This window comes from Lampetra planeri, chromosome 19 (genome assembly GCF_965212315.1).
Source record: "Lampetra planeri chromosome 19, kcLamPlan1.2.h2, whole genome shotgun sequence".
NCBI lineage: Eukaryota > Metazoa > Chordata > Hyperoartia > Petromyzontiformes > Petromyzontidae > Lampetra > Lampetra planeri.
In genome coordinates, this window is record NC_136125.1 from 3,253,212 (window position 1) to 3,269,209 (window position 15,998).

General features: G+C 46.6%; 1 protein-coding gene across 1 annotated transcript in view; it reads right to left on the reverse strand.

Annotated features, from left to right (window-relative positions):
• Positions 1-10,739, reverse strand: part of LOC144723962 (guanidinoacetate N-methyltransferase-like) — a 36,245-nt gene extending 25,506 nt beyond the window's left edge. Inside the window, exon 1 of the mRNA XM_078602759.1 lies at positions 10,189-10,739. Within this exon, the coding sequence (XP_078458885.1) occupies positions 10,189-10,372 (184 nt within the window). The 5' untranslated portion in view covers positions 10,373-10,739. The remainder of the gene's footprint in view (positions 1-10,188) is intronic.
• Between the last annotated feature and the right edge of the window lie 5,259 nt (positions 10,740-15,998).

The window sequence follows — 15,998 nt, forward strand, 5'->3', positions numbered from 1 at the left end:
TAAAAAAAAGTGTAACAGATGGGCTTCATGAAATCCCCACCCGGTTATGCACGGCTAATTACATTCTGCATGCAACGGTGCACCAGACAGTCGGGCTCATTGCCCCCCCCACTCCCACTATGTGCACGGAGGAGTTGATGTCGAAGGCAGTCGCCATTGGCATGGCATGTGCGAACCACTCGGCCATTTGCTTTTCCCAGCTCACATAAAATCTGAAAAGCTCTCTTCTGACTACAGGGTTTGAGAAACGACGCTACGTGCCGCAACGCCCAGTGGTTGGCGAGCTATCAGACTATTCGGATTGCCTGGCCGCTTACAACCAGTATGCGGACGTGAAAATGATGGGTCGAAATGGGTGCTTAGCATGGTAAATAAAAAGGTGAGAAACACATGTGTCCTGAAACATGGGACCCTTTTATCCCAGTATCAAGTATGAAAAAAATAAGAATCAAGTTACACCCTTTCTGGCAATAAAACATATGTTAAGATGTTCACACACCAAATAGAAACCTTTTGCAAGGAGTCATGTCTGAATTAACCACACGTACTTGTGGTGAAGTTGCAAACAAAAATATTCTCTGATAATATATGGCATTGTCCTTGAAACTGATTGGTCTACACCAGAGACAGACTTCTTTAGGGCCTAGTCTCACCAGTGTCAGACCAGAGAACGCCACTGTTCGCCTTTTTGCGCCTTTTGGCGCCTTTTGGCGAACACCACATTATGCCTATATAGCCATAGGAATCGCACAATTTCAAAATACTAAGAGAGTTCTTGTAATGCCCTATTGTTGGCTTGTTAAAAAAACGATGTAAAAGTAGCGGGGCTGGTGGTGGGAGGGGCTACCACCGGCTCACCGTGTGTCCTGGTTGAGCCTCCCAGAGATGTGGTGGCCTTAACTAAAAGGCCTTAATTTCTAAATTCCCATATTAGGAAGGCCAGTTTCGTTGTAGGGTGAATAGTGTTAAGTAGAGGTTTCCAAAAAATGGGAGATGGGGATTGCAGTGTAGATGCCACTCCAAATTTTTGTTGCGGGACATCACTGCCTGCCTCTGGTTTTATTTGGTCATCTGGGCAGAAAACGTGGTAAATCAAAGCCAATTAAAGCAATATGTTGCACCTCCGATTAGCACGGTTGGCTATGTAGGGTGCGAAAGAAGTTCAACACATATACATCTACATGCATGTTCAATAATGCAATAAAAATGTAATGTTGACTTTAATTTAGGCTGAAGAGCACAGCCTTACAATTATAATTAATGGAAAATACTTCACAAATTATGACAAGAAGTGTAATTGCTTGTGTTTGGACCAGCAGGTTGCACCTAATTGCTTGTGATTACAGGTGCGTATAATTGTATGCCAAGTTGCATACATAGGAGGACCAGAATCATTCGACCCCCTGAAGATTCGATGCGTTGGGTCGATAAGGGGCGGTGATTCGTTTATGAAATCCAATCGGCTATTTCCGAAAAAAATACATAATTAAAAGGATTACAATTTTTATTGTTTCAATGTTTCCATCAAGCACGATAATGAATTATCCAAAATACTGCTCACAAATTCACCCAGATTTTGGTGACAATTAAAAAATATTGAACGGAAATATTCTTTAATTGTGCAGTGGCTTACAGTATTCCCTGTCTGGTCTACAGTATTCCCTGTCTGCTTCCTGCTCTCTCGCCTGGATTGAGCGGTGCCAACCATTCTTGGAATGCATTTTTATACCCGTGTTGTGTACCATTTTATGTTTATTTTGTCCTTTCTTGAAAGGTCTCCTTATTTCGGACGTTCGTACCGTCTTTTGTACAAGTGGCACGAATGCTTACCCACTGCCTATATACAGCAAAGGCGTTTGCGAAGCTGCCAGATTTAGATTTTTGCAGGCTCACAAATTTCTGCATGAGTGTACTGTAATGTATTATAAATGTATAAACAGTATAGTGGATGTTTATGTTTTTCAATCCAGAGGTTTTGTTCCACCGAGCCTGGCTATGTTTGTCATGTAATGGCCTTCTTGAATACACAACGACCACTATGATTGGTCGTAAAAGCCCCAAGGCTCAAGTGTTCCGTCATATTGGCAATTAATGTGATTACAGCGATGACGCACACAAGCTTTCTCTAATTTATGTTTATTGACCATGCATTTCATCGGACCTATTGCCAACTCAGTAATTCAGCACTCTATATAATTTATCAAGAACAGATTTATAATCCTGCTAGTAAGTGCCCCTTACTACCAGGTGATATGCCAGAGTAATATTTCAGCGCTCTTTCAGCAGCGTTCCACAACCCTCCTGGACCCTAAAACAAACTTTCGCGAACCAGCACAACAGAAACTATGGTGCTTTGGGTGGTTTTAAGGCTCACACGGTATATGTGAGCATATATCATGTGATGTATAAGTGTTATATAGATTTTGTTATTATGGATAAGTATTATTATATATTATGAGTGTTATTTTAGATTATAAGTGTCATGGATTATAAGCGTTATTATAGATTATACAGCACCCAAAATGCACTGCAATTTCTGGTGAACGCCAATGCTGGCGGTAAGGCCCCCTTTGGAGGGCGCTCCGGAGAGGCCCTCTAGTCGAATAGTATTTGGTCTACTCTTCCACACTGTCCAGATATTTTGGAAGATATAGGTGGGAGTACCCACACTTTACCCCACCACACACACGATCAACTCTGGCGTCTCCATTTATACTGCTGGGGTGGACGGGAGGCTGTGTGTGGGTGGGGGGTTTAGTAAAAATTGGCCATTTTTAAACTGGCATGCCGGGAGTATAAAATCTGCCTGCCTGCAAACGAGCTGCACTCACGTCTGAGCACGCACACATTTAGCAACTGAAATAGGACGAGCCGCTCATTAAAAGTTGCACCGCGGTGCAATTTGGAGACCACCCCCTCCCCTCCCCCATGTGTAGAGAGAAGTCATGCGCGTGTGTGGGGGAGCGGTGGTGTCGCGGTTAGCGCGCTGCACTACGAACTTGCGAACTTGGCGACCCAGGTTGATTCCCGTTCACGGACAACACCGGTTACGATTATCTGAACCCAATCCTGGAGCCTCCCCTAGGTCGACTCATCCTCAAAATGAGTATCTGGTGCGATGTGTAAGCATCGCCACTGGGGAGACAAAGGCGGTCGGGTATGGTCGTTGGCCACCCACGCCCTCGTGTGCCACAGCGCCGGCCTTCATAGGTGCCACTCGCTAACAGAACTTGCTCCAACAGTCTGTTACAGGCTACAGGGGGGATCTTTGTCTTTGGTGTGTGTGTCCCCTCTCTGCCGTGTCCCATCAGCACACCCCCATTACTGTACACGTCGCTCTCACCCGGCGAGCCAGCCCTTCCCTTCCCTCCCATCATCATTCCTTCCAAGCTCCGCACAACACCACTCCCCATTCTCTACATAGGCCGGGTTTGTATAATCTGGCACCGGGCCAAAATGCCACGATAATTTAAAAATGCCCTACATCTGCGATTACTTAACCGTTTTTTATTTTTTGGGTTAAAACTGCAGATGACGTGTTTCATCGTCGACGTCGTCATCAGCTATGATCTATTCACTGCTGCATGAAGGCCTCCCCAAGCCAGCGCCATCACTCAGTCTCATACCTGTCAACCCCTTATCAGTGCCCTACCTTATTACAGACAAATTCACACCTTATTGGTCACCCCTTGCCCCTTAAAAATCTCAACGGTCATCCTACAAAGTCCCATCACAAGGGAGAAACACAAACAAATAGACAAACATGTATTAAATTTGACCGTATTGAAACGGCTGTACGCCGTATGGACCTGAAAACTCAATTTCCCTGTACAAATATATGGGCAAACCGTATGGATCGACATGTATGCAGTCTCATGATGCAACAAACCATTTACTGTGGGCCCCTGTACATACATTTATTTCATAGCTCCATCTCTGTGGATATACAGTTTTCCCTCGTTATTCATCAACGAGCTATCCGCGGTTTTGGTTATTCACGAGCATCTCTGGAATATATCCCTCGCAAATAACGAGGGCATACTGTACTATCAGGCATGTTCCCCTACTTTGGCTGTCGCTTATTCATTGGTTTCAACCACAGGCCATCAACCTTAGCAGTGATATGTCCTAACCAAGTTGACATTTTTATTCCAAGTCTGTATCATGCCTCCATCCTGCAGACGCTCTCTAAACTGTGTTCCTTTGTCTCTATAACTGCAATTCCAGACGTGCATCTCTCCATGCTTCTTTGTGTTCTTGTCAGTTTTTGTTCCATTTTCTTTGTCGGCATCCACGCTTCTGAGCCCACGTCATAGCTGGAAACGTGCACTAATGAAAACTTTCTTATGCAGGCATAATGATTGGCATGCTATTTGTCATTATCCCGCTCAAATGTACACAGACACTGCACCCTGCTCTTGTTCTCTTTATTTCATCCAACTTCAGTAACTGCGCCTCCGATTAGCACGGTTGGCTACGTACAGTGCTAAAGACATTCAACAATAAAACACATTGTCTTTTTGTCGAGTAGTCCTGTTAACAGTTATTTTATTTTGGTCAATTTGTTGTACGTTACTTTTGTTCATTTGTATCTAAAGTCGTATGTCGCAGCCTTCTTTATTTTCACACCACTGCCCTCTTCAATTACTCCATAATGTCCCAATCCAAACCGTTGTAATGCAGAATCTACACACAGGGTGTTTTAAAAAATGGACCCGATTTGAAATCGCTATATCTCTGCAACCACGAACCGCCCATGAATGAAACTATTACCACTTGAAAGGGCCGGGCATAGAGTTTCAAATTATTCGATTCCTCTCCCAGCGCACACACAACCACTAGCCTCAGTCATTCGCAAGATGGTGACCTCGCAACGCAAAGCGTTTTGTGTTCTGCAGTTCAGCAAGACTGAATCCGTAATTGCGGTGCAGCGTGCGTTTCAACGGCGTTTTAGCATTGATCCGCCAATGTCAAAGAGCATTCGTCGTTGGTACCGACAATTTAAGGAAACAGGCTGTTTATGTAAGGGGAGAGCACAGGGCGACCACGCACCTCAGAGGAAAACGTGAGAAGAGAGGCGTTTGGGACGAATTCAATTATCGTCTCGATGTTGTCTGTACAGCAGGTGGAGGGCACAGAGCATTAATACAATGGTTAGTAAAACTTGATAACTCATTAAACCGTTTGTAACTTTTTGTGTAATTGTAACATGTTGCCATCGTGAAATATACTGCTTTGAAATTGGGTCCATCTATTTAAAACACCCTGTATTATGTTATACATTGAACCATCCTTTGGGTAAACTGGGCCCTACCATAGGAATGTGGAATTCCCACGAGTGCATAGTTGTGAGTCAGATTAAGAGTTGGTTCATTGCTCGTTTGAGCAGACACTAACTCAACTCACATTTACAAATGCACAGGTATTGTGGTGTAAGAGTAGGCCAGATACCAACAGGGCCTCTCTTAAGCTTGCGATGGTGGTGGCAATCTGTGACGTGAACAAGACATTGCAGGGTTGCATCTTTATTAAACTCCTGTAAATAAAATCAGGTATTTCTACTTGGCTGAATTCTACCTGGCAAAAGCCAATCGACTCAGGCAAAGGAGAAATGTTTCCTCGGGAAGGTCTTGATCTAATTGAAAATAGACTCGCATAGCTTGACACACCTGACCTAGCCTTCCGCATTATGTTAACGAGTTTGGCTAAGGAGAGGCGACTCCGTTACTCCCGGTGTCTTTACAGGAGGGAAAAGCAGGCGACATTATATCGATAGGTATGCGTACGTATATAGTAACGTAGTGCACACTCTGAAATGAAAGGATACATTGGAATATAGTACAGCGATGCTTTGGGCGGACTACCATCTGTCACCTCGACTGCCAGATTGAATTATCATGATCAATGTGGACCTATGTAGACTACAGTATGCCTTGTACAGAACTGCATATCTTCAGTACACAATACGTGCTCTAGTATAGATTTTTAATTTATTGTACTGCACTGCGTGGGGTAGGCTATGAAGCCTGATACTGTAAATCGCAATGCCTGGTTTAATAATTTTCAGGTTTAAATCCAGGAACGATATCTCAAGACATTTCCAAATTAACAATGCATGCATATACATACTTTAAACTATATTTATTTTTCTTGGTTCTTTCGGTAAAGTCACGTAGAAGGGAAATAATAAAATTATAAAAATAAAACATAATCAGGTGAAGAACAGGGCTGTCAGAAATGAAATAGCTGTAAAATACTGTCAACGCGTGATATCGATTTAAAATGTTGGGGGGAAAACTGGAGGACCCGGAGAAAAATCTACGTGACCACGGGGAGAATATGCAAATTCAAATTATAGAGGCATCAGCGTCGGGATCGAACCACGACTTCCTTTATACCTGGCGAGGTAATTAACATCTTGCCAAGGTGGCGACAAAGAAAGACTCTGACATTCACAACAGAAGGACAGTGTGTTAATGTAAATAGCCAGTTGGTCAGTTGTTTTGCAATTGCCTCTGCTTGTGTTGTATCCCACGTCGCAAGGAATCTTTCACGCAGTAACTCTCCCATAGTGTTGAATATTTTATACGTCTCCGCATACAGCATGCTGTGTACGAGTGCATAAAATACTAACGGTAAAATTTTATGAAGCACATTTTTGCGGCATAAACGTTTGGCGTTAGAATATGTGGCAGCACTCGCATGAAGCAGACACTGCGCGGTGAAGCTCTGCGCGGTGCGAATCGCGTTGGCCTCGGCACTGGGTAAATCATGGCTCTAACGGAATCCAAGCTGTAGAGCTTGTCACACCGTAATACCGTATGCACAACGTGTCTGCAGTACGCAACAACATTTTTTTTTACATATCAGGGCAACGTACAAAGGCAGGTCATTCTTCTCCGAGGCGCTGCCTTGACGTGGTGAATAAGATGGAGAGGCTCTAAAATCTGAGATGCCACACGGGCGTAGGTAGGGGCACCCACGGTATAAGCAGTCAGATACTCGGTGAGAGGCGACACAAAATGTGCGCCCTCCATCAACCTGAGATGGAGTCACGAGCGCGGCTCATGTATAGCGGCAAGGTGACTGGCGATGTGGGGAGGCCTTCATTCAGCATTGGACAGATAATGGCTAATGCTACGAACAGTGCATTTTATCACTCGGGACTTAAAACGGCTTGCTCAACCGTGGTGTAATATAGGCAGGTAATGATTCACGTAATGCATTGTGTCAGAGGTGGGGAGAACCAATGCTGTACACCACCACATCAATTCACTGTGGTGTACACATATCGCTGGATGGCCAGTGGTAGGGGAATTTAGGAAACTTACTCCATTCTTTCAACTGCCACGCCATGAGATGTGAATTGGCGACCTCTGGATTGCAAGTTCATCCATTGCCCCTAGGGCAGCTTCCCCTGTATTGCATATGAACAAAGTACACTTACACAAAACTTTAATATATTTTTTAATAACTCATCTCCAAAGGCACATTTTAATCAGTTGCTGCACATGAGTAACTCCAGGTTTTGTGACCAACCAATGATCCAGCTTTCCACGTAAGCCCAGCGAGCCGGGCACAATGCCCATTATGCCACATACAGTTTGTACAATGCGACACGGGACGGAATGTGAATGGATGAGATTGAATGGTGTGAAAATGTACACAGCCTTTTTGGGTCAAGAGACTTGAATTTGCAAACTGCTGTCTTCGTGCCTAAAAATGGTAATTACCCTACCCGCTGCTGCATTGTAATGCAAATGCGGTTCACTTTACAAGCTGCACATGGCCTTTTCTTCCAAATAAATGCTGTAACCACTCACACTAAAAACAGAACGGACGGCCATATTTTACATGCCTTTTTATTTTCTTCTGAGCCGCGTATGTACACATAGAACCTTGTCTAAAATATAACCTCTCCTAGACATATGTGTTACATATGTGTGTCCGCTGTATGATAAGATACTGTAATAGTAATTGCAAACACAGCAAAGCATCAGAGTCACAAAGCTTATTTGGAGGATCTTGCATTGGGATGTTTCGGCCAATTACATTCATGAGGTGTTGTCCATCATTCGGCAGGAAACCAGAGTACCAATTGGATTCCCTCAGCATGATTTTATCATAATTTATTAAAATAAATACGGCATGATGAAACAAAGTGCCAGACCAACGTGGCGTATGGAGGCCTTCATTCTGCACTGTCGATTATTACTGATTATTCTACATATACACTCGGCTTGTACTAATTTATCCCCCTTGCACTTTAATTAATTATCACGACCCTGTGTTCCTGATTTGATTCAATAATTAGCGATGGATTACACGGATAATACACATCGCGCGAGACGTGTCGTTGTCTGTGGTTGATTTCAATCAGGCGAGAGGTGACTGGGTGGCTCAGACGTCAAACTTCTTTATCTAACAGTCTGGAGCAAGGCAGGTGTCAAAAGTCCCTCGTGTGGATAAAAGGTAAGATATTTTAGAAGTCGTTATGTAATATCTGCGTCTGCGGACTGTTACCTAACATGGGCGCATGTATTGCCCTGAAATAGTTCCAAGTGGGATTGTCATGTATTGACATGAAACTGACAGCGCAATCTGCATACAATTTGGGAGAAAGGCATTTGTTTTTATTAAAAGCCCCACCAACCTTAGGAACGCTTTTAGGACTGCATTGATTTTTTTTAAACATTTTATCTCCAAAGATTTCAGTCTTAAGGATATATCTTAAAGACACTCCCTTTAGTTCATTTTTCTCTGCAAGCAGGGCTTAATTTCATCCAGAGCTATCTGGGGCTGAGTACTCAGAACATATCTCCTTCCTCCTCACCGCTGTTAACAGTGGGGGACGGTGCCCGGTCGAATGTGAGGCTTCGTAAAATATTGATGCGAAATCAAGTCCTTTTTATAAGGAATTAGGGTTTTTTTGCTTCTGGTTAGTACTGTACTAATTTGTCTTCAGAGGTCAGTTGCTCCTTTAAAATTAAAGATCCGTGAAAATACTAGACATCTGTGAAAAAGAGCTTTGTAGCTCATCGGATTCCTCCAGGACCAGAAAATAAATATTCAGATTTTTAATAATCCCCACGGAGTGTGAAGAGACGTGAAGTTAGAAACAAGGCAATGTGTTGTCTTGGGTTCCCCGAGGCACGACTAACGTTTGGGTCTGCTGCAATCGTGTTTCTCACATTGTCTCGTGAGCTACAATGCGCTGGCTCCTGGGCAACAAAAGCCACTGGCAAGCAGGGGACGCTGCAACACAAAGAGGAGGAGGGGGGGCATCCCGGCCCGTCCCATCCCTCCTCACTGCCGAGGCTGACAGCAAACGACGGGGCCCAGCCATGCGGCTCGACTCCATTATAGGATTCGTGACAAAGAGGGCACAACTTCGCCTTGATGGCAGTACATAGCCCCTACCATCTTCTTGTATAGCTCAATCCCTCTAAAAATCCAAAGGTGGCCACGCGAATACTCGACACGCTTAGCTTTTAAGCGCGTGTACGCGTGCGCGGTAAAAAATACACGGCTAAAAACAAATTTGTGGTGTGCTGTGAAAAAATAAAATGCATATTCATCAAGGACAGTTCTGCGTGGCCACGGTTGCCCATAACTGCCATTGTGTGGCAACACTGAATATCGTCGAGGTTTCTGACCTGGATAAATAAATACAATCAACAGATTATTCAGGGTAAAGTTATGAGAAAATGAATTCAGTATCGGTACACGGTCAATGCTGAGATAGGATTCAGTGTATATATACCCTTTAGATGACCCATCTGGGCAAACATTATTCATTCCATCTTTTCTGCAAAGGAGTAACAACTCTTTGAATACCATAAATGTATCATTTTTTTAAACTGCACTGCGCAATAATGTGGAAATCATCCTCCCTATCCGGTGTAGAGATGTGATCATACAAATGTGTCCGTGCAGAGGCGTGATCATACAAATGTGTCCGTGCAGAGGCGTGATAATACAAATGTGTCCGTGCAGAGACGTGATAATACAAATTTGTCCGCGTAGAGACGTCAGAGTACAGATATGTCCGTGCAAAGATGTGATAGTACAAATGTGTCCGTGCAGAGACGTGATAGTACAAATGTGTCCTCGCAGCGACGTGACAATGCAAATGTGTCAGCGCACAGATTTGATAATACACAGGGCACATATGCAAGTTCAACCCACCTTTGGAACTGGCGATGGACGCCAGCTTGTGCATGTAGGGTGCCTCCCAGCGCTCCATCACGGGCTTGCCCATGATCTGCAGATGGGTGTCAGTGTCATCGTACTGGGCGCCCGCCTCCTTCCAAGACGTCTTGCAGTCCTCGCCGTACGTAAAGATCCGTCCTTCACTCACCACAGCAGCCATGGTGTGCGTGTGTGCCAGTAGGAGAAGACGAACAATGGGGGAGAACGCCTCCCCACCTCCCCCCCGTCTCCCCACCGCAGAGAGCTACACGAGACGATGATGACATAAATGGCGCGGAGAGAGGCAAGGTCTCTCGCACAGTGCGGCTCGCCCGGCTTTAAAAGCCACCGTAAACGTGCGGCGCTTCGCAAAAAAAATGCTCGGCCCGACCCTCCTTCTCTGTTCTGTTCATGGCCAGAGGCTGGCCCCTAGCCCATCCCTTCTGGCCAAGCCCCCCTCCCTCCCGGAGGGAGGAGGTCGGGGGAGATGGAGGCAGGGAGAGGGATAGGGGAGAGAGTGGGGTTGAAGCAGGACTCGGAGATGGAATGGGGGGGAGGGGAGGAGTGTGGATGGATGGATTGGGAATGTGACAACCGGGCTGGAGAGCTATTGGGGGTAGGTGGGGGGTTATCTTGCGGCTAGGTGGGGGTTATCTTGCTGGAAAGGTCACCCACAAACATACATTACCTTCAGCCTATATGCAAGTGCTGCACATTCCTTTATTCGTGCCCTTGTGGCACATTTTTTTCTTCGTCTACATGTGGTTTGGCACCGCTTGTTAGGTTATACTACACATGATTGCCGATTAACCAGAATGGATCATAAAAACCTTGGGAAATGCTAGACTTCAAAATACAACCAATTTCTTTTGTTCTCTCATCTGCAGCTTTCACCAATCATAATTAGCACGCATGAATTTATCACTCTAAATATGTTTCTCTGATTCTCGTCCGGTTTCTTCTATTACAATTTCTTACATATTTTCTATTTACATGTAAATTGTTATTGTCTTCTTTCACTTCGTCAGCGTGATTTTCGATGCGCTGGTCAGATGCCTCCAAATAGTAATTCCAAACACAGGGCACCAAAGTGTCAAGATGTTAACTACCTCGCATGGTATACATTCGGTCATGGGTTCGATCCCAACGCTCACACCTGTATATTTTGAGTTTGCATGTTTCCTCCCCATGGTCACGTTTTCTCCAGGTCCTCCGGTTTTCCATCCACATTTATAAACATGCGTTAAGAGTATTTGGCTGCTATAAATTTCCACAACATAAGCCAATTCGGTGAGCTATCATTTGTTGCCAGGTCGCTTCTGAAAAATAGCTATATAGCCCAGTGGGCCTTACCTGGTAAAATAATTAAAATAATAGTAGTACTGTAGTGTATAGTGACTATCTGACAACTCGAACTGTAGAGGTTTTCTTTATTTATTATTTAGGGTGCTTCACGCAGAAAACTCGACTTGGACAGGGATAACGCACAGATCACTTGGCCCAAGGACAATGCACAAGTGACTTCGGCTAAGGGATGGCACACAAGTGGCGATGACGCGAAGACAGCGATGACGTGAAGACAGCGGCGATGCGAAGACAGCGATGCGAAGACAGCGACGGCCCGACGACAGCAACGGCGTGAAGACAGCGATGTGAAGACAGTCGACCTCGATCCCACGGCAGCCCCGAACCTCTCCTCTCACCCTTTTTATTCCAGGCATGGCCCTCACTATGCCCCCGGCCACGCCCCCTTTCTCGAATTGTCTCGCACGTTCCTAAACTTCCCAGATGGTTCCCTTCTGTAATTACCCCTCGTGACCACTCGGCCATGCACTGTCTCTGCACCTGCACTCTCTCTCCCCGCACTGTCCCTACACCAATCCCTCCCACTTCTCAAAAAAACAGTTGTATCGGCTAATAACGACAGTGTCCCGCGTCAGGGCCGAAGAACCGCATCAGAATTTTTTTTTTAATGTTTACCCGATGTCCGACGAACATGAGAGCCCCCGAACTGCATAAATAACCCGACACACGTTAGGGCGGAAAAGCCCGCATGTGTAGTGGTGTAACGCGCAGGGATAGCAAAGACAGGGTGCAACTGAGGTCGCGCAAGTAAGCGGGGAAACATGGATTAGGCGCCGGAGAGGAGGCAGCAATTAGGGGGAAAAGCAATAATTGAGCGGGTGCATTTGGGGATGAACAGGTGCGAGCGTTGGAACACTGGGTAGACGCTGGAGAGGCTGGAGATGGAGGCGATGAGAGAGAGAGAGCGCATGCCGGAGGCGCTGTAGAGGCGCCAGCTTAATGGGGGGTAAGTTAGGACCCCAAATGAGGTGGGATAAAAAAGGGAGTGCGCGGAGCAGCACAGGAAATTGGTTGGTTGGTGCTCAAGGTATGAAGAACACAAGAGTCAGGGAGAAGACGCTTGGGACCTCGCCCTCCTCAACTCGTCCTCCCCAGCAGTGTTGGCTGATCCCCTGCTGGAGGCAGGGACGAGGGTGGAGGTGTGAGGGAAGCAGGACAGGTTAGCGGAGTATTGAGTGAGAGAGATAGCGAAGTATAGAGTGAGAGAGATAGCGGAGTATAGAATGATAGCGGGGAGACAGAGTGGTTACCACGCACGAGGTGTGTGGAGATGAGTAGAGGGAAATCGGGGAATTTGGAACGAGGGTTTGTGTGTGTTAGTGTAAGTGAGGAGCATCCACACTGGATGCAAGGTAAATAAAGTAACACAGGAGAAAAGCTAAGAATGTCCGTGTTAGTATGCCACTACACCCGCCATAACCATGGGAGATCCGCTTAGCGGAAGCATAAACACTTTGACTGGGGCCTTGACGCCAGCCCATTGCTCTGCGCATATTTCTGTGCCTCTCTGGGCAATGGGGGCTTGCACAAAAGCCTTGAAGGGGTAGGCTCATCCCTGTGGAGGAATTTGACCGGGCTCCAGCCAGCAGTCCATTGCATGTGGCAGCTTTTTGAGGTTCCCCGGACTTCAGGGACTTGGAAACTGTGGACAGTACAATGCATTTTTCTGAGGCACAATTTCCTTGGCCGATTTGCCCGGCTCATCGGACACACCAGACATCGGCCGCACAGGACTTGGGGGTGAGCTGTCAGCAGGAGGCTGAACATATGGTTTCAGGCGCGACGGGTAAACGAACCAATGGCGGCGTCCTGCCTGAATTTCCACACACTGAGGCCTCCTGGCTTCACCCACCTCGACGTGATACTGCCACGGCCGATGTAATTTGGGAGACGTACCCAGCGGCACCTGAGGGCAAGATAACTAGGCCCTGTCCCCGATTGCCCATGTAAGCACGTGCTCGCGCCGCCCCGCATTCTTTTCGTTAGCAGCTTGTGTCTTAGCAGTGTTTTCTTTGTCCGTTTCGCGAGCTTCAGAGACACGACGCAGCGTGACCTGCAGGGGAACGGGCATGGCTGCTTTCTTCTTCCCAGAGGCCATACCCAATTGTGTCTCAATGGGGTTTTGTTTTCCCGTCCGTACATGAAAAAAACGGGGAGAATCCCATAGAGGTGTGTGGGGCCATCCTGTACACTTCCAAGACTCCCGGAACATGTAAATCCCAATCCGTCTGTGCCTCATTAACTACCTGACAGAACATCAATGTAAGGGTTCTGTGCAAGCGTTCCACCATACCATCTGTTTGGGGATGGTATGGCAATGTTCTAATCTTTTTTGTGCCCAGCACATCCCACACTTCATGCAGCAGCTTGGACGAGAAATTTCGACCTTGGTCCGTGAAAAGCTGCTCGGGGGCCCCCTTATCCACATTACATAGCTGTGCAAAAATGCATCAGCTATGGATGCAGCGGTTTGGTCAGGAAATGGCCAGGACATTGGCCACCGGGAAAAATAGTCAACCCCGACAGGGATACATTTATTCCCTTTTTGCGTAGTCGGGAAGGGTCCCAGGATGTTCAGCGCAACCAATTCGTTAATGCGGGAAACCGTTATGGACTATAACGGGGGTTGAGATTTTTGCGATGGCGGCTTGCGGCATGCGCAATCAGTGCAACCTTTGATCAAATGGAAGACATTGTTCGACATTCCCGGCCAATAAAAGTCTTTTGCACGGTTAACAAAGTTTTCTGATGCCCGAGGTGCATCAACTTTTCTGCATGCACTGCCCACGTTAATCTACCTCGCAGGGAGGTGTTGACCACAATACACAACCATCGCGAAACCTCCTGCCACCTTATCAGCAGACCTTCTCAAAGAATGAACTGCGAGATTCTCTTAGGCCCGGGGTTCCTGTGGTCAGTTTATGCGCGGAAGCCGCAAGTTCAACAGGGAGACATCCTCCATCTGTAGCTGGCCCCATTTGGCATGCATGAGGCCCAACGTGTCATCCCTATGTGCGACCGCCAAGGCTGGTGGCGGGTCACTACAGGCCACTACGACTCCCGGTGACTCAGCCATAGGCTGTTTACACCGGCCCGCACCCGACGAGCACACGCAGCATCTGTTCAGCAGCAAGCAGGATAATGCATCGGCATTACAGTGCCTCACACCACTGCGGTAAACGACTCGAAAGGAATACTCCTGGAATATTTACAACCAGCGTAAGAGCTGGCCAGAAGGCTGGTCCACTCTCAGAGAGTACTGGAGGACTGCGTGGTCCGTGCGGACTACAAAGTCTCTGCCATAAAGATAAGGCCTGTATTGCTGGATTAAGTATACCATGGCCAACAATTCCCTACCGGTGACACAGTACCGCTCTCTACCCTGTTTTTTACCTGGGACAGGAGAGCCCCTATGCCCATGTCACTAGAATCCGTGCCCAGTATGAACGGCAGGGAAAAATCTGGGTAGTCAAGAGGAGGCGCGTTGGAAAGGCGATTGCACAGCGCAGCGAACGCGGCCTCGTCCTCTTGGCCCCATTTAAACTTCTGATTTTTACACGTCAGGGCATGTATGGGTTTTGCAACTGTCGCAAACTGCGGAACAAACCTCCGGTAATATGACGCAAACCCAACAAAACTGCACACTTCACCCACCGACTTGGGGATTGGCCAATCGCGTACACACACCGTCTTGTCCAGATCTGTGAAGATTCAATGAGCACTAACAATGTGGCCCAAATATCGCACCGAAGTCTGTAACAAATGGCAATTGGCGGGTTTTAATTTCAGATTTGCCGACCGTACCCTGGAGAGCACTGTCTGAAACCTCTGCGAATGCTCCTCGAACGTCCAGCCAAACACGTTGATGTCGTCTAAGTAAATGTGGCAGGAATTTCACTGCCGTCCTACCAGCACCAACTCCATGAGTCGCTGGTAAGTGGCCGGTGCTGAATGCAATCTAATCGGGAGACAGTTAAACTGAAATAGTCCCTGGGGCGCTCGGAACACCGTTTTTGGCCCAGATGACTCAACTAAAGGAAGTTGCCAAAATCCCCACAATAGGTCCAATGTGGAGAAAAACCGAGCACCCGACAATGCGTCCAGGGAATTGTCTAAATGTGGCAGCGGGTAAGTGTCTGCAACCGAGACTTTGTTCAGTTTACGGAAGTCGATGCAAAACCGTAAGCTGCCATCCTGCTTTTTCAACCAATACCACCACAGGAGCTCCCCAAGGGCTGGTTGATGGTGAAATTATATCCGCTGCCATTTCCCCCACTGCCTGGTGTACGTGCTCCTTTTCGACAGTGCTCGACCGATATGAGTCCTGGTGAATAGGAGCTGCGTCGCCAATATCAATGTGGTGTAGCAGCAGAAAAGTTTGACCATTATCAAATTTGCCCTGACTAAATACATCATAAAACTCTCGAAGCAACGACCGTAGT